Genomic DNA, 22,625 nt, shown 5'->3' with positions numbered 1-22,625 from the left:
ACACGGTGGCGCTCAACCATCTAATCTGGTGCGGCAGAACACTGCGTAAGTAAACCTTTAAAAAAAATTCAATCTCCAGTACCATAAAAGAAAATGCTTAGTGAAAAGGCACGAAGACTATAGCAGAGGTCTGGAGGTAGGTGGAGGTATGGGACATTGTAACCATTGCTGCTCTTCACAGCTTCTCATTCTTGTGGCCTTAGATTGAGGAACGAGTTAAGTTCATAAGCATGAAGTTGGCGGACTGAACCACGAGTTTGCATTTGTTGCCCGGCTCTTCCATCTAGTATTAACCCATTTCCAGTATTTTATATTTTACTACGAAGTTTATGGCCTACATCTGTCTCCAGTGGGGCTACATGGCTTCTCAACTCCGCCTCCTTTCTCCCAGCATTCTGCCTAGTTTCCCCCCTAAGTTCTGCTCTGCGTTATCAGGCCAAGCCAGTTGTCTTTACTAATTAACCAATCATATTCACAGCACACAGAGGGGAATCCCATATCAGCTGAGTTAGCAACTAGTTCCAGAAAGTAATCAGAGGGCACCTGGGCACTGGAAGGAGTGGGAACCATTTGGAGTGACTTTTGTTTTGATGAGCAGAAGGGCGCTCTCTGGGAGACACCAGCAAGGAGAGAAGCTTAGGTAATTGCTACTCAACCTCTGAGCTAACAGGTTTTCACCCCAGCCTTTGAATCCTAAGTCTTATTTATAGAGATCTAAGTTAGAGCTAGCTACCGTTAGCAGGCAGAGCGCCTGCCCTGCGGAAACAGAGTTCCCACCCGGGTGTGGCCTGCACACCTGTGCCTGCTGCCAGAGAAGCAGGCTGGTAGCTGCGGAGTTGGAATTGTTGGCTGATTAAGGTGCAGCCACTGTATTAAAGTTAAACTTGTGTGTAGTGCTCCTATGTAAATAAGGCAACAGTCACACACAAATCATGTAGCTTCAGTCAGAAACCAAGGTCCTTATCTGACTAAAGCCCCCTTTTCCATGGCAGTAAGTTTTGTGGAAAGCGGTTATGCCCCCACCCTCACTCATAAAGAGAATGCCCAATTGGGACGTGGAACTAAGGGAACAAAAGCTGGGTTCGATAGTTGCCAAGGTTACAGAATGAAGTTTTTTTTTTTTAGATTTATTATGTATACAACATTCTGCCTCCATGTATGCCCACACACCAGAGGAGGGCGCCAGATCTCATTTCAGATGGTTGTGAGCCACCATGTGGTTGCTGGGAATTGAACTCAGGACCTCTGGAAGAGCAGACGGTGCTCTAAACCACTGAGCCATCTCTCCAGCCCCCCAGAATGAAGTCTTGTCTCAAAGTGAAAACCTGTAGCAAGACGGAAACCAGATTGGAGAAATGAGTCCACCATTAAGAGAATTTGTTCTTGATAACCTGGGTTCAGTTCTAATCCCTTCCATGGTGGCTCTTCACCATCCCTAACTAGTTTTTGGAAACCAAACACCCTCTTCTGATCTTGTCAAGCCCCAGGCACACAGACGTACATATGTAGGCAAAACACTTTGACATGACAGTTCTGTATTCTGGGCAGATGCTAAACAAACGGGCCAAAGTGTGGTATCCAACCTGCTTTGAGAAATCAGAATGTCTGTTGACCTTCAAATTTCTGGAGACTATTCAGGGGTTTTTTGTTTGTTTATTTTTTTTGGGGGGGGGGTGTTTTGGTTTGGTTTTGGTTTTTTGAGACAGGGTTTCTCTAGGTTTTTTTTTTTTTTTTTTGGATTTTTCGAGACAGGGTTTCTCCGTAGTTTTTGGTTCCTGTCCTGGAACTAGCGCTTGTAGACCTGGCTGGCCTCTAACTCAGAGATTTATCTGCCTGCCTCTGCCTCTGAGTGCTAGGGTTTTGTTACTGTTACTTCTCTCTCTGACTCACACACACAAGGTTTCACCGTGTAGCTCTGGCTGGCCTTGAACTGGCAGATTTGCCTGCCTCTGCCTCCCAAGTGCTGGGATTGAAGGTGCGTGTCACCACACCTAACAGTCTGGCCAGCTCAGCTGAAGTGTGCGTCTGTCTGCAGCTTTATGCTTGGGTTGCCTAGACTACAGATGCTCACTCACTCAGTACCTGTGGTTAGAGACCACAGGTAATGGGAATTTCTGGATCAAAGGTAATTTCTCCTTTCATTAGTCTCTACAAGGGCTGGAGAGATGACTCAGTGGTTGGGAGCACTAGCTGTTCTTCCAGAGGACCCGGGTTCAATTCCCAACACTCACATGGCAGCTAACAACTGTCTGGAATACCAATTCCAGGGCATCTGACACCCTCACACAGACATACATTCAGGCAAAACAACAAAGCACAGAAAAAAATCACTTATGAAAAATAAACTCTACAAATTGTAAATAAAGGGGAAAGTCACAGCCATGGGAGAGAACTGCTCTAGCCATTCCTCCATGTAAATGTTGACTTTTTAAAGACTACTTCATTTTTTTTTTTTTTTACTGAATTTCTGTGCGTGTGCATGCGTGCTTGTACAAGAGAGTCTGTTATCTCCTCGGGACAGAACTCAGCTCATCCATCAGTCATGGTAGGTGAGCCATGCCACCAGCTCAAATGTTGGCTCTTGAGACTGTTTAGTGTCCAGTCCATGGTGGAGGATGAGATCAAGTTCTCAGGTGTAAGGAACTTGATCTCATCTCAGGTGTGAGGAACTGCATCTTCTTCACCCTTTCAGAATGATCTTTATTCACAGTCCACACAACATAGCTTCACCGGCCCAACGAACCGTATTAGATGGTATTTTGACAGGCCACCCACCATTGTCAAAGCCAAGATTTCTCAAGGTAGGCGCTGATGCCCCTCCCTCTCGCATGTTCTGCTGGCCATCATTAGGAAACTGGAAACCCCACTTGCTACGCCACAGCCGCCTCAGGGACAATTTATGAGCTATGAAATATTAACAGGTATGTATACCCCTGGACAATAAATACTGAAAGAAGCGTTTTATATCTTTATTTTTTCAAAACACCCTTTGGGTTTTTTTTTTTTTTTTTTTTTTTTTTTTTTTGGATTTTTCGAGACATGGTTTCTCCGTAGCTTTTTGTTCCTTTCCTGGAACTAGCTCTTGTAGACCAGCCTGGCCTCGAACTCACAGAGATCCGCCTGCCTCTGCCTCCCGAGTGCTGGGATTAAAGGTGTGCGCCACCACTGCCCGGCCCCTTTTGGGATCTTGATTTCATATAATTCTCTGGTTGCTAGCTATACAATATTGTGGGTGTGTGAAAATAGCCATAATTCTATTCTACACAGCCTGTCCAGTGCTGAGTCAGGGTCAAGTCCACTGGAAATGGTTTACAGGGCAGTCAGAAGCCTAACAAGCTTTGCGAAAGCCCACCTCGCTCTTTGTGGCAGGCAAGACTTTTGTGCATACAGTTCACAGAAACCCTCCAGTCTATACAGTTCCAAGTGTTGAGAATTTGAACAGTAGCCCAAAGTTTAATAAGAAGTTGCTGGTATTCACGTAGATTCTTCTCACACATGTAAGCTGTAGGGAGGACTGTCTGAATCTAGATCACCCCCCAAAGTGTACTAGAATTTGAGAATTTCAGTGCCGGTGGATACTGTAATTGGTGCGTGTCCACAGGGTGGCATTGCAGTCGCCCGATGGTGTACTTCCTTCCAAGGTGCAAATTACTTGGTTGTTTTTTGTTTTTGTCTTTCTGTCTGTCTTCTGTGAAACAAGGGCTCACTATCTAGTGCTGGCTGGCTGGCTTCACAGTAAAACTTACTGTGTAGACCATTTTGGTCTGGAACCCGCAGAGATCCACCTGCCTCTGCCTTCAGAGTGCTGAGATTGAGTGCTGCTGGACATGTGTCACATACCTTTAAACCCATCATGTCGGGGTGGATCTCTGTACTTAAGTCCAGTCTGGTCTTGTCTGGTGAGTTCCCGGACAGAGAGGGAGGATACACAGTGGGACCCTTCTCAAACAAAATAAATAAAGCAAGGCCTGCAGAGCCTGTCTTTTGTTTTTAGAATGTGTTTTTTTTTTGTTTTGTTTTGTTTTTTTTTTTTTTTTTTTTTGCTTGACAACCCTAACTGTAGAGGAACTAGCTCTGTAGTTCAGGCTGGCCTTGAACTCACAGATCAGCCTCTCTCTCTGCTTCCCAAGTACTGGGATTTAAGGTGTGGGCCACGACCGCCTGGCAGTGCTTGTTGTTTGAAGTCGGGTTTCCCTGTTTTTCCAGCTGGCCTTGAATTTGTGATTTTCCTACCTCAAGATACCCATGTGCAAGAGCTGTGTAGAGTCTGCTTGTCCCTCCCCCCACCCAGATCTGAAATAATCACACAGAAACTATTTAATTACAATACTGTTCAGCCGGGCAATGGTGGTGCACGCCTTTACTCCCAGCACTCGGGAGGCAGAGGCAGGCAGATCTCTGTGAGTTCGAGACCAGCCTGGTCTACAGAGCTAGTTCCAGGACAGGCTCCAAAGCCACAGAGAAACCCTGTCTCGAAAAACCAAAAAAAAAAAAAAAATACTGTTCGACCAACTTAAGTATATTTTTACTTAGTATATTTTTCTTACATATTAAGTTAACCCATTTTTTATTCTGTGTATTACCATGAGGCTCGTGGTTTACTGACAAGGTTTGGGGCATCTGTCTCCTTTGGTGGCTACATGGCGTCTCTCTAACTCCGCCTTCTTTCCCGCCTCTCTCTGCTTGGAATTTCTGCCTTACTCTATTCTGCCCTGCCATAGGCCCAAAGCAGCTTCTTTATTAACCAGTGGTAACAAAGCACATTCACAGCATACAGAGGGGGAATCCCACATCACTGCTGGGATTAGAAATGTGGATGGTGGTGACGCATGCCCTTATCCCAGCACTTGAGAGACAGAGGCAGGTGGATCTCTGTGAGTTTGAGGCCAGCTTCATCTACAGACAGAGTTAGTTCCAGGACAGCCAGGGCTGCACAGAGAAAAAGAGAAAGAAATGTAAACACTAGCTGTCAAGCTTTCGTTTTTAATAGTTTGATTTATTGACACCGTGTCTCTTGTATCCCTGGTTGTCCCTCTGACTTGCTATGTAGGTGACGATGACCCTGAACTTTTAATTGTCCTGCTTCTGTTTCCCAAGTGCTAGGATGATAGGTGTGTACTACCGCACTTGGTGCTGAAGCTTGAAGCCCAGGATTGGTGCATATTAGGCAAGCACTCTATCAACTAAGGTATGTCTCCAGCTCTTGGGGATGCCTTGTGTGTGTATTTACATGCCATTGTGTGCAAGTGTGTGTGTTTGTGTATACATGCCATTGTGTGTATACATGCCATTGTGTGCATACATGCCATTGTGTGCAAGTGTGTGCGTTTATAAGTATACACCATTGTGTGCAAGTGTGTGTGTTTATATGTACACACCATTGTGTGTACATGCCATTGTATGCATATGGAAGCCAGAGGACAACTTGCAGGAGCTGGTTCTCCCTCTCTACCGTGTGAGTCCTGTGGCTCAAGCTCAGGCTGTCGGCCTTGGCCGTAAGTACCTCCAACACTCTGGGCCATTTCTCTGATCTGTGATTATTTTAAACATTGCTGAGTGGTCTGAAGATCTTTGTGAGTCTGTAACCTCTCCTGTCTCCCTGTGGGCAATGAGGCTTACAGCCTCGTTTTCCCGACTGGACAGGCCATTTCCTCCCAGCCACAAGGCAACCCAAGGTGTACCTGGGCTTCTGATAGTTTGTTCTCTCTTCATTTTAACCCCCAAAGATTGCCACTATTCTTGTGAATTTGGCTATGAAGTTACAGTTATTTATAAATACACATCTAAGCTAGTCACAGCAGAATATATCTGAAGTCCCTGCTACTCAGGATGCTGATACAGAGCAAGAGTATTCCGTGAACCCAGGATTTTTTTTTTTTTGAGGTAGGGTCTCTCTATGTAGCTTTGGTTGTACTAGAACTCACTATGCAGACCAGGGTGGCTTGGAACTCACAGAGATCTCTCTATTTCTGCCTCCCAAGCGCTGGGATTAAAGACATGCTATGGCTAGATTTTAATTTTTTATCTTATTTCTTATTTGTGTGTGTGTGTGTGTGTGTGTGTGTGTGTGTGTTTGACTTTTTTCAAGATGAGGTTTCTCTTTGTAACAGCCTTGGCTGTCCTGGAACTTGCTTTGTAGACAACGCTGGTCTTGAACTCACTGAGATCCTTCTTGCCTCTGCCTCCTGGGTGTTGGGATTAAGGGCATGCACTACCACACCCAGCCTAGATTTTAAATATTTTAGATGTGTTTTTGTGTATGTGTTTGTGAGAGAGCATGCTACACATGTGTGGGTGTCTATGGAGACCAGAAGAGGGTGTCAGATCTGGAGCTGGGGTGTTGAAGGAGCTGCAGGCTGCATTCCTGCCACCCAGCTCCCGGCCGCATGGCTAGCTTATGCCCCGAAATAACAACACACAAATTGTATTCATTTAAACACTGCTTGGCCCATTTCTATTAATGTGTGTAGCACCACAAGGTGGTGACTTACCAGGGAGATTCTAGCCTACGTCCATCTTGGGTCGGAGCTTCATTGCATCTGCTCTGGAGAGGGGAGGCATGGTGTCTGCCTCACTTCCTCTTCCTCCCAGCATTCTGTTCTGTTTACTCCACCCACCTATGTTCTAACCTATCAGGCCAAGCAGTTTCTTTATTAATTAACCAATGACCTTCCTCCATCACTGGGGTAGTTGTGAACGATCTAATGTGGGGGTTGGGAAATGAACACAGGTCCTCTGGAAAACAAGCATTCTAAATTTCTGAGTCATCACTCCAGGCCATAAGACAGATTTTTTGAGTTAGGTGGGATGGCGTATATCTGTAATTCTAGTACTTGGGAGATGGGAGCAGAAGAATCAGTAGTTCAAGGTCCTTTCTGGCTACACAGTGACATCAAGGCCAGCCTAAACTGCATGAGACTCTCTCAAAAGTTGTTAACCGTTTGTTTACCTCTTTAATCATTTATTTGTTCATTAATTTAGAATATTGGTGCTTAAACCCAGGGCCTACTGCGTGCTAGGCAAGTGCCCTACCGCCAAGACATAGTCTCCCATCCATCTCCCTTAGTTTTTGGTGGCACACACCTTTAATCCCAGCACTCAGGAGGCAGAGACAGGAGGATCTCTGTGAGTTCAAGGCCAGCCTGATCTACAGAGTGAGTTCCAGTACAGGCACCAAAGCTAAGAAAAACCCTGTCTCAAAAAAAAAAAAAAAAGAAAAAACAAATAAAACAAAAAACCCCCCAAAAAACAAAAAAAACCAACAACCCAAAAATTACTTTATTTTTTTTTTTTGGTAAATCGGGAGAACAGTAGGTCTCAAGTGACAGTTATGAAAATGAAAAGGAAGATGGGTAGTCCTCCGTAGTCTTTCCCAGAATTCCAAGAAGAGTTGTTACCACAGAAGAAATGACGGAACTAGAAGACTACCATCTCATGGCCTTGAAGAAACAACTCAGGTTCCATAAAGCAGGCCCTACAAGCAGCAGGTGAAGTATGGTGTTCACAGGCAGCATGGAGAGCCGTCTCATGTGGCAGACACAGTGGGCCTTCTGCTGGAGAGATTCTTCAGTCTCCAGTCTGGCATGGATGCCAAGTGTCTCCTGTACGGTGACATGCTACCTGACCTCATGTCTCAGCGATTACCTGGCATCTTCTCCAGAATGCTTGGCACTAATCGCCCAGCCTTTACACCTGACTTTTGGCAGACTGCGCCCTTTGTCCATCTACATTACTGTAATGAGATACTCGAGGCTTGGTAACTTACAAAGAAAAGTGGTTTATTTAGCTCATGGGTTAAGTCACAGTGCTGGCCCTGGCGAGAGGCCCGTTTGCTGTATAACATCATGGTGCAGGACATCACAGCGGCATACATTTGTTGGAGAGGGAGAGAGTTCATGGTGGGTCAAAAACAGTGAGGGAGAGGAACCAAATTTGCAGTTTTTGTTACAGCTCTGTCTGGAGAGAAGGAACTTGAGCCTTTGTTGTTGACACTATTGGTGGGAAGGAGGAACTGGAGCCTTTAGGGGGTATGCCTAGTACAAGGAAGTTAAGTCATCAGTGCATGGCTTGAAAGAGATCTTGGGACTGACTCTAAGTCCTCCCTTCCATTCTGTTTCCCAGCCTCCCACACACAGCTTCCCTCCTGCTGTGCCACCGCAGGCCCTCTGTGAACTGAAACCTGAAATCTCTGAACCTGAGCCAAACTTAGCTTCTCCTTGGGCACTTTCTCGGTGGCTGAAGGCTGGTGAGTACCCGGAATCCGAGGGAATGCCCCTAGCTACGTACGGTTTAGGAAGATGTTGTGAGTGAGCCCAAAGGACAGCTTGGGAGTAGTGGCACTTGTCACCAAACCGGACAATCTGAGTTCAATTTTTGACACCCACGAGTAGGAAAGAACTGACTCCACGAATATGCCATAACACTTGCGTGTGCGTGCGTGCGTGCATGCGCACACACACACACACGTAAAAACAATCCATAGCACGCTTGCGTGAGAGGGTGTAAGGTGTCTCCTGCTTGAGCAGGCAGGAGCTGCATGAGACAGGCTCTCTCCGTTGCCCTTCCTGTCCTGCCATGGTGAATTCATGTGTGGACCCGTTATGAAGGTCAGAATCTAAGTTCCATCCTGTCTCCCTCTGTTGGCTAAGGTCAAGCTCCCACTCCTACCTGACGTCCTCAGGAGAAACAGGAGGACAATATAAGGCTGGCCTTAGGGAAGTCGGGCTAAGAGGGAAGGACAGAGATGGCCTGAAGGACTGGCTTCCTGTAGGATGTGTGCTCCCTCCATCTCAGTACAGCCGCTGGGGTGCTAGAAAGAGGACAGGGAAAGTGGGGGGACCAAGCCACGGCAGGACGAGAGGATGTAGAGAGGCCCCCATATGCTTCAGCTAGTGGCAGCTTCCCTTCTGCACCGGAGTTGGTAAACCAGGGCCTGCTGACTCCCCAGGGCTCTCACCCAACTTCTGTCAGTCTCAGAGGTGCAGATGAGTATCTGCTGCCCTCAGGGGTCCTAAAGCTAAGGACCCCTTCTGTGCCGGGTGTGACCCCATAGCACCCTTCCTTGTCTCCTTTTGGTGTGGGTTGGTTTCTGGTGTTGGGACTGAACCCAGGGTTCAGACTTGAACTCTGTCACTCTATCCTCAGCCCTTTGAGTTAGGGTCTTGATAAATTGCCCAGGCTGCCCTTGAACTTGTTCTGTAGCCAAGGCAGATCTTAAGGAGGGCATCATATCTATGGGAGCAAGAGTTACAGGCGGTTGTGAGCTGCCCCACACAGGCACCAGGATCCAAGCTTGAATACTGGCAAGAGCCGGACCTGCTGATGACTGAGCCATGTCTTCATCCCTGGTCTTGAACTTTTGGTCCTCCGGCCTCAGTATCTTGAGTAAATGAGATTACAGGCCTGTACCACCAAACCCTACCATAAACTATTATAAGACAGGGTCTCAGGCAGACCTCGAGTGGCCTCAAATTCAGTGATGTAGCCAGAAGGACCGTCAGCTTCTGACTCTCCAGTCTCTACTTCCCAGGGGGCGGGAACTGCAGTGTTCACTGCCATCCCTGCCCTTCTTTATGTTTGTATCAGTTTATTTCTGTTGTCTTATTGTTTATTTATTCATTTACTTTTGCAGTGCTGGGGATTGAATCTAGGTCATTATACACGCTCACCAAATGCTCTACCATGGAGCTACACTCAAACCCTCTGTTTGTAGTTCAGAAGTGGTAGCTCCTCCATCACAAGAAGGCATCAGCTGCTCTTTGGCCACATCTTACAGGAAGTGACACAATGCTGGTTTGCAGATAGTCGATAGAATAACTAATTTTTTTTTTTTTGGATTTTTCTAGACAGGGTTTCTCCGTAGCTTTTGGTTCCTGTCCTGGAACTAGCTCTTGTAGACCAGGCTGGCCTCGAACTCACAGAGATCCGCCTGCCTCTGCCTCCTGAGTGCTGGAATTAAAGGCGTGTGCCACCATCGCCCGGCTAAATTTTTTTTTTTTTTTTTTGCTTTTTGAGACAGGGTTTCTCTATGTAGCCCTGGCTGTCCTGGAACTTGCTTTATAGACCAGGCTGGCCTCAAACTCACAGAGATCCACTTGCCTCTGCCTCCTGAGTGTTGTGATTAAAGGTGTGTGCCATCACCGCCCAGTGACAAGTTAATTTCAATACAGAACTGACTTCTGTGTGGTAGGTAATTTGCTGTTTTAGGAACTCATGGTAAGCATCTCTTCCATCCCCGTGGTCAAACAGATCAGCAGGGGTGGAGCCGGTTCCATCTGCCTCCTGGTTCCTGACCATTTGTCAAGATGGACGATGGCATTTCTGGCTTTTAGCCAACAGCCCTGGCTCCCTGGGAAGACCTGGCTGTGACTGTCAAGAAGCACTGGCTTTTCTCCTTCCTTCCTTCCTTCCTTCCTTCCTTCCTTCCTTCCTTCCTTCCTTCCCTCCTTTCTTCCTTCCTTCCTTCCTTCCTCCCTTTATTTATTTTTGTTTCTCAAGACAAAGTTTCTCTGTGGCTTTGGAGCCTGTCCTAGAACTAGCTCTTGTAGACCAGGCAGGCCTCGAACTCACAGAGATCCGCCTGCCTCTGCCTGCAGAGTGCTGGGATTAAAGGCGTGCCCCACCAGTCTGGCAACTCTGGTTTTTCATTACAGGCCTTCCCCCACCTGTTTCCAAATCTAGACTGTTCCGATCTCTCCATATTCCCTCTCTCTCCTTGCCATCACCACTGTCTTTGTACAACAGAGAAGAAAACTCCAGTATAAAACATTTGGGGTGTTGGGGAGACAGAACCAGGATGGGGAATGTCCATCCTAAACCTCTTCCCCCAGGTCCTGAAGGACATCGGCATCCCCTTGTCCTCAGAGTCTGTGCTGCCCATCCAGGCCAGGAGTAAGGCTCCGCCTGCAGTTCTGCCTGGAGACACTGGCGTCTGTGTACCCTGGCTTCTGTTCTGGCTTCCCACACGCATTCAGCAAGTACAACGGGTGTTCTCGCTGGGGCCCTGGGCCACAAAAATTGGGCTGGAATCCTGGGAAAGAGCTTGCTGGGCGCTCTCCCCATACAGGTGCAGGCTGTTGCGGGCAATTAACTCTTTGGCCATGAGGATGAAGACTTCGTCTATGTTCCTGGACTCCTTAGCGGACGTCTCCAAGACAGCCAGGAGGCCGTATTTCTCAGCCAGTGTGCAGGCGTCCTCAAACAGGACATGCCGCTTCTCCCACAGATCCGATTTGTTTCCTACAGAGGAGGTGTGGAAAGATAACTGAGAACACAACCTGTCTATTGAAAATGAACTTTTTCCCTCCCTCCTTTCCTTTCTTCCCTTCTTTTTTGTTTGTTTGCTTATTTGTTTGTTTTTCAAGACTGGGTGTCCCAGAACTCACATTGTAGACCAGGCTGACCTCAAACTCACAGAGTTCCACCTGCCTCTGCCCCCCGAGGCTGGCATTAAAGGTGTGCACCACCACCACTTGGCCTGTCTTTGTATTTTTTTAAAGATTTATTTATTATGTATACAGGGTTCTTCCTGCTTGTATGCCTTCAGGCCAGAAGAGGGCACCAGATGGTTGTGAGCCACCATGTGGTTGCTGGGACTTGAACTCAGGACCTCTGGAAGAGCAGCCAGTGCTCTTAACCACTGAGCCATCTCTCCAGCCCCGTCAGCCCTATTTATTTATTTTATTTTATTTATTTATTTTATTTTATTTTATTTTTTTTTTGGATTTTCGAGACAGGGTTTCTCTGTGGTTTTTTGGAGCCTGTCCTGGAATTAGCTCTTATAGACCAGGCTGGTCTCGAACTCACAGAGATCCGCCTGCCTCTGCTTCCCGAGTGCTGGGATTAAAGGCGTGCGCCACCACGGCCCGGCCAGCCATATTTTTTTAAATTAAAAAAAATTCATTTATATGTTGGGCAGTGGTGGCACATGCCTTTAATCCCAGCACTTAGGGAGGCAGGCAGACCTCTGTGAATTCAAGTCCAGCCTGGTCTACAGAGTGAGTTCCAGGGTAGCCAAAGTTACACAGAGAAACCCTGTCTCGAAAAACAAAACAAAAGAAAAAAGGTACATTTCTGTCTTGTGTTGGGAGTGTGGAACACTCACATGCCCTAGTACGTATGTGGAGGTCAAAAGACAACTTTCAAGAGTTGTTTCTCTTGGGGAATTGAACTTGGGTCTTAAGGCTTGGTGGCAAGTGCCTTTTTCACTTAGCCATCTTGCCCACCCCCTCTGCGTTCTTTGTTACAGGTCCTCATGTAGCCCAGGCTAGCCTGAACCTGGTGGCATAGTCACAGTCCAGAGATGGTGGCTCAGGCCCTGCTGAGGCTCTTTTTTTTTAAATATTTATTTATTTATTATGTATACAATATTCTATTTGTGTGTATGCCTGCAAGCCAGAAGAGGGCACCAGATCTCATTACAGATGGTTGTGAGCCACCATGTGGTTGCTGGGAATTGAACTCAAGACCTTTGGAAGAGTAGGCAATGCTCTTACCCTCTGAGCCATCTCTCCAGCCCCTGAGGCTCTTATAGAGCACCAAATGTACCAGAATCTGGCAAATTCTGAACTCCTAAATTTTTTCCCTAGCATTCATGCCCAGCCCCTTCCTTTGATTGACAGCTTAAAAAGAAGAAAAATTCCAGCTGGGCAGTGGTGGTGCACACCTTTGCCTTTAATCCCAGCACTCGGGAGGCAGAGGCAGGTGGATCTCTGTGAGTTCGAGGCCAGTCTGGACTAAAAGAGCAAGTTCCATGACAGGCTCCAAAGCTACAGAGAAACCCTGTCTCAGAAAAAATAAATAAATAAATTAAGAACCTTATAAGGCAGACATCAGTGTAACCTACCACAAGAAGAAGTTGCCTCCTCAAACGCTTTCCCTTTTTTCTTTCTTTTTTTTGAGATAAGGTCTCTGTGGACTTTGAACTCACTGGCCAATGAATTTCATGGCTCTCCCTGTTTCTCTTTCCCAGCACTGGGACCACCGATGTGGGCGATAGCCCCTGACTTTGACCTGGGAGCTAAGGATCTGAAGTCATGTCCTCAGGATCTTATAGCACGCACTTCACTGACTGAACCGTCTCTCCAGGCCCCCGCACGTTCAATTTAACTCATCATCACCCAGAGACATGGGATTACATGTAATTCCAGTGAACTTTAATGTATCTTTTAAAAAGTTTCACTTAGGAATTTCCACACCCATAAGTGTGGAATTGGCCAGTTGACTTTCATTTGAGGGGATCTGGGGCTTTTTTGTTTGTTTATTTCTACACAGGGTTTCCCTGTGTAACCCTTGCTGTTCTGGAACACCAGGCAGACCTTGCATTCAGAGACTGCCTGCCTCTGCCTCCTGAGTGTTGGATTAAAGGCGTGCGCCCCCACTGCCTGGTAGATTTGGGGTCTATTAAACCTCAAGCTCTTCTGTATTTTCTGTGTGACTGACACAACCTAGGTGTCTACATATCGCTGACAAGTGTTTCATAGAGTTTACTCTGCTCATCCCATGGTGAGAAGCTCTGGGGTGCAAGCTGTACCCTTTTTTTTTTTTTTGGATTTTTGAGACAGGGTTTCTCTGTGGCCTTGGAGCCTGTCCTGGAACACGCTTTAGACCAGGCTGGCCTGGAACTCACAGAGATCCACCTGCCTCTGCCTCCCAAGTGCAAGGGTTAAAGGTGTGCGCCACCACCGCCCAGCCTGTAATCAGTCCGATGTTTATCTCACTTTGTGCTTTATTGTGCTCATGGCATTGAGTTAATTATCGCCAGGAAAGTTTTCACCAAATGGTACTGTGCTTAAATATGCCTAAAATAAACTACCTGGGGTCAGACTCCTGAAGTTTGAACCCTCACCAGCCTTTTTGCCTCCTGGGGATCATGATTTTGCTGGCTGTGGTGGCCTCGCTCTCTGAGTTTTAGGATTTTATCCTGCACTACTGAGGAAAGCAAGTTGAGCGTGGGTAGAGGAGGGGCAAGCAAAGCTGACCGCCCGGGAAACGCCCTACCGATCAGCATGATGACCAAGTTAGCGGCGCCGTATTTTTCTATCTCGCGAATCCAGTGAGGGACAGACTCGAACGTGGATCGCCGCGTGAGGTCGTAGGCAATGATGGCGGCATGGGCACTCCGGTAGTAGCTTTGGGTGATGGTGCGGAAGCGCTCCTGGCCTGCTGTGTCCCACACCTGCATCTGTAGGGCGGAAGAGATAACAGGAGGGATAGCAACGTGGACAGTCCTTCATTTAAGTCACCTTACAAGTAGTTTCCTGTGGGCTGGCAAGATGGCTCAGTGGGTAAAGGTGCTGCCGCCAAGCCTGACGACCTGAGTTCAGTTTCTGGGACCCACGTGGTGGAGGGAAAGGGCCAACTCTGGCAGGTTCTCCTCCACTTTCACACACACACACACAGTGGCAGGCATGCCCACATAGGCACACACAGCAAATGAATAATATACATTTTAAAAGAACGAATAAATTCCCACGTCTTACTTCAATGTATTCAGATTCAGTAGGGCCAGGAGGGGTCAAAATGTGCTGTCTGGTTTAGGGGTCACCCTGAGGGGCTCTCCCACTGATGGGAGGATTACTTATTCCTGGGTCTTTTCTTTTGACTTTTGACCTCAGACATCCCTTGGCCTAGATTTTTGGGTTCATATTTTGAGTTCACACATTGGGAGGAATCCTGGCAAAGGGGATGGTATAGGCTGACCTGCACTGGTTTTGAAGGACCACTCAGACTTCGCGTGTTGTAATAAGAGCGGTGGGCTGCGTCCCTGGCACCCGGCCGCCCACATGGCTAACTTTACCCGAAATAATTATACGGAAACTGTATTCTTTTAAACACTGCCTGGCCCATCAGTTCCAGTTTCTTATTGGCTAGCTCTTACATATCGATCTAACCCATTTCTAATAATCTGTGTAGCTCCACGAGCTGGCTTACCAGGAAAGATTTGAACCTGAGTCTGTCTGGAGTGGGAGAATCATGGCGACTCTTTGACTTAGCTTCTTTCTCCCAGCATTCTGTTCTGTTTACTCCGCCTACCTAATTTCCTGTTTTATTAAAGGGCCAAGGCAGTCTCTTTATTTAACCAATGAAATTAACACAAAACAGAAGACTCTCCCCCCATCATTCGCATCCAGTAGCATCCTTATCACAGTACTCAGAATATCATCCCAAGCATGGACCACATCAGCGCCAACTTATACACCTTTCAATAGTGTCTATGTTTTTTTTTTAATATTTATTTATTTATCATGTATACAATATTCTGTCTGTGTGTATGCCTGCAGGCCAGCAGAGGGCACCAGACCCCATTACAGATGGTTGTGAGCCACCATGTGGTTGCTGGGAATTGAACTCAGGACCTTTGGAAGAGCAGGCAATGCTCTTAACCTCTGAGCCATCTCTCCAGCCCAGTGTCTATGTTTTTAAAATCATTGTGTGTGTGTGTGTGTGTGTGTGTGCATGCGCTTGCGTGTGTGGGTGCCTGCAAGCATCACAGTCAGCAGGGAAATGACCCAGGTGAGGTACGAATGAAACTTGGTTCAGTCTGACTTAGTCAGCCAGTGCAGGGACAAATTTCTAGAGTCTGACACTAGGTTGTTTATTTTAGCCATGTGTAAGCACAGCACAATTTTGGAAAAATATTTTCTGATGTCAATTAACTGAGTCCTTTGTGTATAATAAAGCTTAAGACATGATTACATGAGACTTTACAAAGCACAGATGGCTTCTTCCATAAAGATGGGCTCTGTTGAACAGTGTTCACGATTTAGGGTCTCAGGAGAATGACTGAGACGAACAGAATGCCTATGGGAGCTAGGAGTGGCCTGGCCCAAGACATCAGAGAATTTGCCAGGTGGCGGTGGTGGCACACACCTTTAATTCCAGCACTTGGGGAACAGAGGCAGGCAAATCTCCTGGTCTGAGGCCAGCCTGGTCTACAGAGTGAGTTCTAGGACAGCAAAGGACTGACTACAAAGAGGAGCCCCATCTTTTAAGTCGCTTAGGCTGTTGTATAAAGTACAAGTGATGTCACTCATAAAGGATGGCTTTAATTAACTTAGAAGTGATGCTCAAGACTTAGGGGGAAGTTCTGGGATAAACAAAATATGAATTCTGGGGAATATGGGTGAAGCTGGCTCTACAGAGAGCAAAGTCTCGCCAGTTTGCAAACGGTAAACGTCTCTTTCCCTCAAGAGATAAGCCTGCAAGCTGAACTTTTCCTGCTCTACAGTGCTTATCTGTGTGCACGAGGACATGTTGCCCTCTACACGTGTGTAGGTCAGAGCAGAGTCTCTCCTACCAAGTAGGGCCCAGGGAAGGAAATCAGGTCGTCAGACTTGGGGGTAAGCTGTCATGCTGGCTCTGACTGTATTCTTACAAAATTTATGAAGCAAGTTTTGTCTGTTCTGTGGCCACTTTTTATATTTGTTCATTGGCCTTTTGTCTGTTTATTATTGAGACAGGGTCTCACCATATAGCTCTGGCTGGCCTTGAACTCACAGAGATCCAATTGCTTCTGCCTCCCATGTACGAGGATTAAAAGCACGCACTACCTAATTTAGTTCCTTTTATTTTATTAATTTCTTTATTTACTATGTATATAGTGTTCTGCCTGCACACCAGAAGAGGGCACCAGATCTCATTACAAATGGTTGTGAGCCACCATGTGGTTGCTGGGAATTGAACTCAGGACCTCTGGAAGAACAGCTCTTAACCTCTGAGCCATCTCTCCAGCCCCCTACTCTGTTTATTATTGAGGGTCCTTACTATCTATGTAGCTCAGCCTGCCTTGGTACTCAAAATGTGGCCCAGGTGGCCTCAGTCATCTTGCCTTTGCCTTATGCTGGGATTGTAGGTGTGTGCCATCGCACAGTTGCTGGTGCTTTTCTTAGACATTTATCAAAATTCTTGCTACAGGGCTGGAGAGATGGCTCAGTGGTTAAGAGCATTGCCTGCTCTTCCAAAGGTCCTCAGTTCAATTCCCAGCAACCACATGGTGGCTCACAACCATCTGTAATGAGGTCTGGTGCCCTCTTCTGGCCGGCAGACATACACACAGACAGAATATTGTTTTTTTTTTTTTAAATATTCATCCATTTATTTATTTATTATGTACACAGCACTCCTTTCATGCATGCCTGCAGGCCAGAAGAGGGCACCAGACCCCACCACAGATGGTTGTGAGCCACCACATGGTTGCCGGGAATTGAACCCAGGACCCCCGGAAGAGCAGGCAACGCTCCCAACCTCCGAGCCATCTTTCCAGCCCCCCAGACAGAATATTGTATACATAACAAATAAATAAAAGAATTTCGTTTCAAGTATAGTGCCAAAATTATAAAAAAAAAAATTCTTGCTACACCAAAGAAGCTAGTCTTTTCTCATATTGCAAATATTTCCAATTTGTCTTTCCTCTTTTGACTGCTTATCATACTTTTGGTTTGTAGAAATTATGACCTTTAGGTAGATTTAGCAATATCCTCTTTCGTGGCTTCTTAAACCTTATGTTAAGTGTTCACACTTTACTTATAATGGGGGTTCTGGCTGAAACAATGGAGCTACCCCAGTGTCCCTCTGACCTTCACTTTCTTGCCGTCTATCTCGAGGGAGCGCACGGTGAAGTCCACCCCAATGGTGTTCTGCTGTGACTCGGTGTAGACTCCAGACTTGAAATGCTGTACCACACATGTCTTCCCCACGTTGGAATCGCCAATGAGGATGACCTTGAACAAATAGTCCACGTTCTCATCTGCTGCTCGCATGGCTCTGGCTGAGCTCCTAGAATAGACCCAGGGAGGAAAGACAGCGTTCAGTTCCTGCACCGGGGATCCAGTAGAAGACAAGCTGGGGTAGCTGTGGCTTTCACAGGACAAACACTGCCATGGGCGAGGGATGCCAATGCCTGCTCAGGTGTAGGGAGTTGCCCCACAAGCCTACACCCCGGGTATAAGTGGTCACAGCTTCCGGAAGGCCCTCACACTGATAAGACCATTCTTCGATGGGAAAAGAGTGTAGTCAGCTTTACCAAGTTAGAGGCCTGAGGAAACCCCAGTTCTGAAGATGAGGTACTCAAAGAGCAGGGTAGTGGAGGGAATGCTTACAGGAGGAGCTCCCTGGCCGTCAGTCAGGTGGAAGCCGTGCCCGCAGCCACTAAAAGCCTGGCTGCCCATCAACTCATGACAACTGACGAGATTTGCCTGGGAAGCCAGTTTAAGGAAGACTCAGGTCTGTGAGCACACAGAAGAGGCCAGAGGTATTGGGTCCCCTGAAACTGGAGTGATAGGCAGTTGGGAGCTCGAAGCGGATGTTGGTGCTTTTAGCCTTGGAACCATTTTGCCAGCACCCACGTGGCCTTTTTACTCTGGGTAGCACTCCATTTTTCTCAAACAGGAAATTAAATTTGGAGGATATTCAAAACTAACACTTTAGTGAGAATGATATGGCAGGGCGGTGTGTGGGGGCACACAACTTTAATCCCAGTGCTCAGGAAGCAGAGGTAGGTAGATCTCTATGTGTTCAAGGCCAGCCTGGTCTACATAGCAAGTTCCAGGATAGCTAAGGTTATATAGTAAAACTTGGGGGTGGGGTGGGGGAGAACTCTATGGGAAATTCTAGTATGGAAAAGAAAATAACTTAAAGGTTTCTAATGTTGGTATTTGCCAAACTTAATGATTATCAGAATTAGCTGGAGGAGATAGTTAAAAATACATATTATTAGAACTTATGTCAGATCTACTACATCTATCCATCCATCTATCTATCCATCCATCCATCTATCTATCTATCTATCTATCTATCTATCTATCTATCTATCTATCTATCATCTATCTATCCATCTACCTACCTACCTATCTCTTTATATAGATATATAGACATATATATTTAATTTATGGGGCTGGAGAGGTGACTCAGTAGTTAAGAGCATTGGCCGATCTTCCAGAGGATCCAGGTTTGGTTTCTAGCACCCACACGATACCTCACAACCATCTGAGACTCCAGTTTCAGGGAACCCAATGCTGTCTTCTGTCCTCTATGGGCACTGCATGCATGCAGAACAGAGACATATATGCAAACAAATCATCCATACACATAAGATAATAACAAATAACATTTAAAAACATTTATTTTTGGGCTGGAGAGATGGCTCAGCGGTTAAGAGCACTGCCTGCTCTTCCAAAGGTCCTGAGTTCAATTCCCAGCAACCACATGGTGGCTCACAACCATCTGTAATGAGATCTGGCGCCCTCTTCTGGCCTGTAGACAGAATACTGAGAATACTGTATACATAATAAATAAATCTTAAAAAAAAAAAAAAACAAAAAAAACATTTATTTTTATTTTATGTGTTTACATAAAAAAAAAAGAAAGAAAGCCAGACACGGTGACATGTGCTTGTGAGCCCGTCTCTGGGGAGGTGGAGCCAAAGGATCCCTGGGGCTCACTCCTCAGCCAATCTAGTCCACACAGTGAACTCCGGGCAAATGATGGGCCCTGTTTCCAAAGCCAAAGTGGATGGCGCTGAGGATGATACATGAGGTTGACCTCCGGCTGCAACATGATGTGCACACACATGAACACACACAAAAATTAAAACAACAGGGGGCTGGAGAGATGGCTCAGAGGTTAAGAACATTGCCTGCTCTTCCAAAGGTCCTGAGTTCAATTCCCAGCAACCACATGGTGGCTCGCAACCATCTGTAATGGGGTCTATAAGGCCCTCTTCTGGCCTGCAGGCATATACACAGACAGAATATTGTATACATAATAAATATATAAATATTTTAAAAATATTAAAACAACAGATATGCATGTACCTGTTCCCCGGGTGACTCTGATGAGATCTGAGGACCATTGGTCAATGCATCAATTACCTGGAACTACATTCCCACTTTCAACATCTCTGTTTCAACAGTCACCTGGGCTTAAATATCTTCAATCTCAAGGAACTGGATTTCTCCTGAAAACGAGTGTGAACTGGGGCAGCTCTTCATTCTAGGAGCTGAAACCTAGCTCCCTGGGATTCCTATCTGTCAGTCTCCGGCTCCCCTTGCTCTGTAACATGCTGAGTTCCTAGTCCACATGACAACTCTGCAGACATTTGGAGCAGCAAGCATATGCCCGAAAGGACAGGTACTTAGGCATTTAAATCATCACACATTTGGTGAGGTCTGCTTACCAAATATGTCACGAGACCAAAATACCCAAAATACTTTGATGATTGAACTTGAGGTTCAGTAAACTGCTCTTATCATAAGACACCCTCATTTCTCCTTGATTTGTTCTCTGTTTTTCTCTGATGCCTTAGGAAAGCTCAATTGAAAATGCATGCAAATGCTCGTGTCTATTTTGTCAGACAAATAAAAACACACAAATATCTAGTCTATGCTTTGGTAGAAACCAAAGGTTTTATAGAGGTAAGGAATGGTCTAGGACCTCTAGGTGCCCCTGAGATCACATAGGAGGAATGATCCTCTAGAGAAGAGATACAATCAAACCACTTTTTTTACTCTTCTGCGTCTTTTCAACTGAAGAAAACCATTCTACTTCCGGCATCTTACCACTGTAACTTGAGCTGAAACATTGTTCCCAAGTCCCGATTCTCTTCCTCCCCATCAAAGGGCCCCTGGGATTCCACAAAATCCCCCTACAAGCCTTGCAAGGAGAAACGGCGGCTCCTTCCAGACACCATTCCACATCCCTGCAACCTTCCCCTGCGTCCACCTGTTGTTTACCTGTCCCCTCTCTCACCTTGCTGGCTGGCAAGCAGGTTGTGTTTGCTTTTTCTCCTCGTTACCTTTGCAGCCCTCAGTGCCCTTCTTCCTCCTACCTTGCCGCGCGCGGTGGAAACTGTAGTTCCGGCCCCTGGCGTCAGGTTTGGTGGCTGGAGAAAGCGAAAGGGAAACAAGGGCAATCCCTCCCACCTGCAAGGAACCCGAAGCTCTCTGGCTGAGGTGCTGGCTAGTGCACACAGCTAGCTTCCCTGCCAGAATTCATCAGACCAGGAGAAAACCCAGAGAGAAACTGCCTTCCCCGCAACTGACACCTGTTAAGCTTCCCTGTTCCTTTTTTGCTCTGCATCCTTCATCCTCCATCCTGCCAGATACACTTGCTTGTTTGGCTGGGCAGGGAGGCTGATAACCGAGATGACATCGAGTTAAAGGAGGATATTGATCTGGGTCTCGAGAAGTCACTGGAAGAAAGCAGGTGCTTGTGCAACAAGGGTCCATAAGATGTCTCATGTCTCAGTCGGTAAGGGTACCTGCTGACAAGCTTGAAGACCTGAGTTCTACCCCCAGGGCAAGTTGTTCTCTGACCACGCGTATGTGCATGAGCACACGCACAAGGACAAAATAAGTGAATGTAAAATAAAAAAAAATAATATAACAAAAATCCCCAAACCAAATAAATGGAAAGCTCACGAATCAAAAGAACTTAGAGCAGTGGGGGATTTAAATTAATGGTAGAATACTTGCCTAGTAAGTGCAAGGCCCTGGGTTCTGTTCTCAGCACAGAAACAAAATAATAAATGAAATAAAGATGCTTTATTGCATGTGTGTGTGTGTGAGAGAGAGGGAGAGAGTCCCAATTAGAAGTTCTTTTCTTTTCTTTTTTTTTTTTTTTTTTTTTTTTTTTTGGTTTTTCGAGACAGGGTTTCTCTGTGGCTTTGGAGCCTGTCCTGGAACTAGCTCTGTAGACCAGGCTGGTCTCGAACTCACAGAGATCCGCCTGCCTCTGCCTCCCGAGTGCTGGGATTTTTTTTTTTTTTGAGACAGGGTCAATTAGAAGTTCTACCACACAACAGAGGCTATTTTTTATTTATTTATTTATTTATTTATTTATTTATTTATTTTTCGGGACAGGGTTTCTCTGTGAGACAGTCCTGGCTGTCCTAGAATTTGTTCTGTAGACCAGGCTAGCCTCCAACTCACAGAGATCCGCCTGCCTCTGCCTCCTGAGTGCTGGGATTTTTTTTTTTTTTTTTTTTTTTTTTTGTTTTTCGAGACAGGGTTTTTCTGTGGATTTGGAGCCTGTCCTTGAACTAGCTCTGTAGACCAGGCTGGTCTCAAACTCACAGAGATCCGCCTGCCTCTGCTGAGTGCTGGGATTAAAGGCGTGTACCACCACTGGACGGCTCTGGAGAGGCTAAATTTTAAGTGTGAGAAAGCTTAGAATTGATTGGTCCTTGAAGCTGTCAGTAGGAACAAAGATCTGAGATGAATTTCTTTCTGTTTCCACCCAAAGAGTCTACCAGTCCTGGATTCTGTTAATTAAGTGTTTCTCAGAGCCTATCCTAGGAACAGGGTTTTCACGCAGGGAAGATGGGTCTGCGGATAAGCGGCTTGCTGCCCTTGAGTTCAGTTCCCAGCATTCATGTCTTGCAGCCCTGAAATAAGAGACAATTGTCCCTTATTCAAGAACACTGTGTCTCTGAGGCCTTCAAATAACCTTTAAGTTGTGACTCATCTTACCCCGAATTCTACCCACACAGGATTTTTGAAAATATCTCTTTTAAGCAAGGCAGCTCAAAGCTTGATTATAGTTTCTCTCTCTATCTAGAGCGAGTACAAGCAAGACGCTGTCTAACGCGCTGCCGGCTGTGGTTTTGAGATCCTCTGTCACACGCATCA

The 22,625-nt window shown here is 46.3% G+C and overlaps 1 protein-coding gene across 1 annotated transcript; it reads right to left on the bottom strand.

Annotated features, from left to right (window-relative positions):
• Positions 1-10,167: 10,167 nt before the first annotated feature.
• Positions 10,168-20,857, bottom strand: Rab19 (RAB19, member RAS oncogene family). Its single transcript, XM_075953717.1, has 4 exons — positions 20,746-20,857; positions 17,577-17,775; positions 13,999-14,182; positions 10,168-11,238 (listed from the first exon to the last, which is right to left on the bottom strand). The coding sequence occupies exons 2-4, from the start codon at positions 17,757-17,759 to the stop codon at positions 10,970-10,972; spliced, it is 636 nt and encodes a 211-aa protein (XP_075809832.1). The 5' UTR covers positions 17,760-17,775; positions 20,746-20,857; the 3' UTR covers positions 10,168-10,969.
• Between the last annotated feature and the right edge of the window lie 1,768 nt (positions 20,858-22,625).

The sequence above is a fragment of the Microtus pennsylvanicus genome, chromosome 19, assembly GCF_037038515.1.
Source record: "Microtus pennsylvanicus isolate mMicPen1 chromosome 19, mMicPen1.hap1, whole genome shotgun sequence".
In the NCBI taxonomy this organism is placed as follows: Eukaryota; Metazoa; Chordata; class Mammalia; order Rodentia; family Cricetidae; genus Microtus; species Microtus pennsylvanicus.
This window is presented reverse-complemented; position numbering and strand designations above follow the sequence as displayed.

Coding starts and splice junctions, on each gene's coding strand:
- Rab19 (XM_075953717.1), bottom strand. CDS start 17,759: ATGCGAGCAGCAGATGAGAACGTGGACTATTTGTTCAAGGTCATCCTC. Junction 14,183..17,576: donor TAGACGGCAAGAAAGTGAAG/GTCAGAGGGACA, acceptor TCCGCCCTACAG/ATGCAGGTGTGGGACACAGC. Junction 11,239..13,998: donor CTTGGTCATCATGCTGATCG/GTAGGGCGTTTC, acceptor CCTCCTCTGTAG/GAAACAAATCGGATCTGTGG.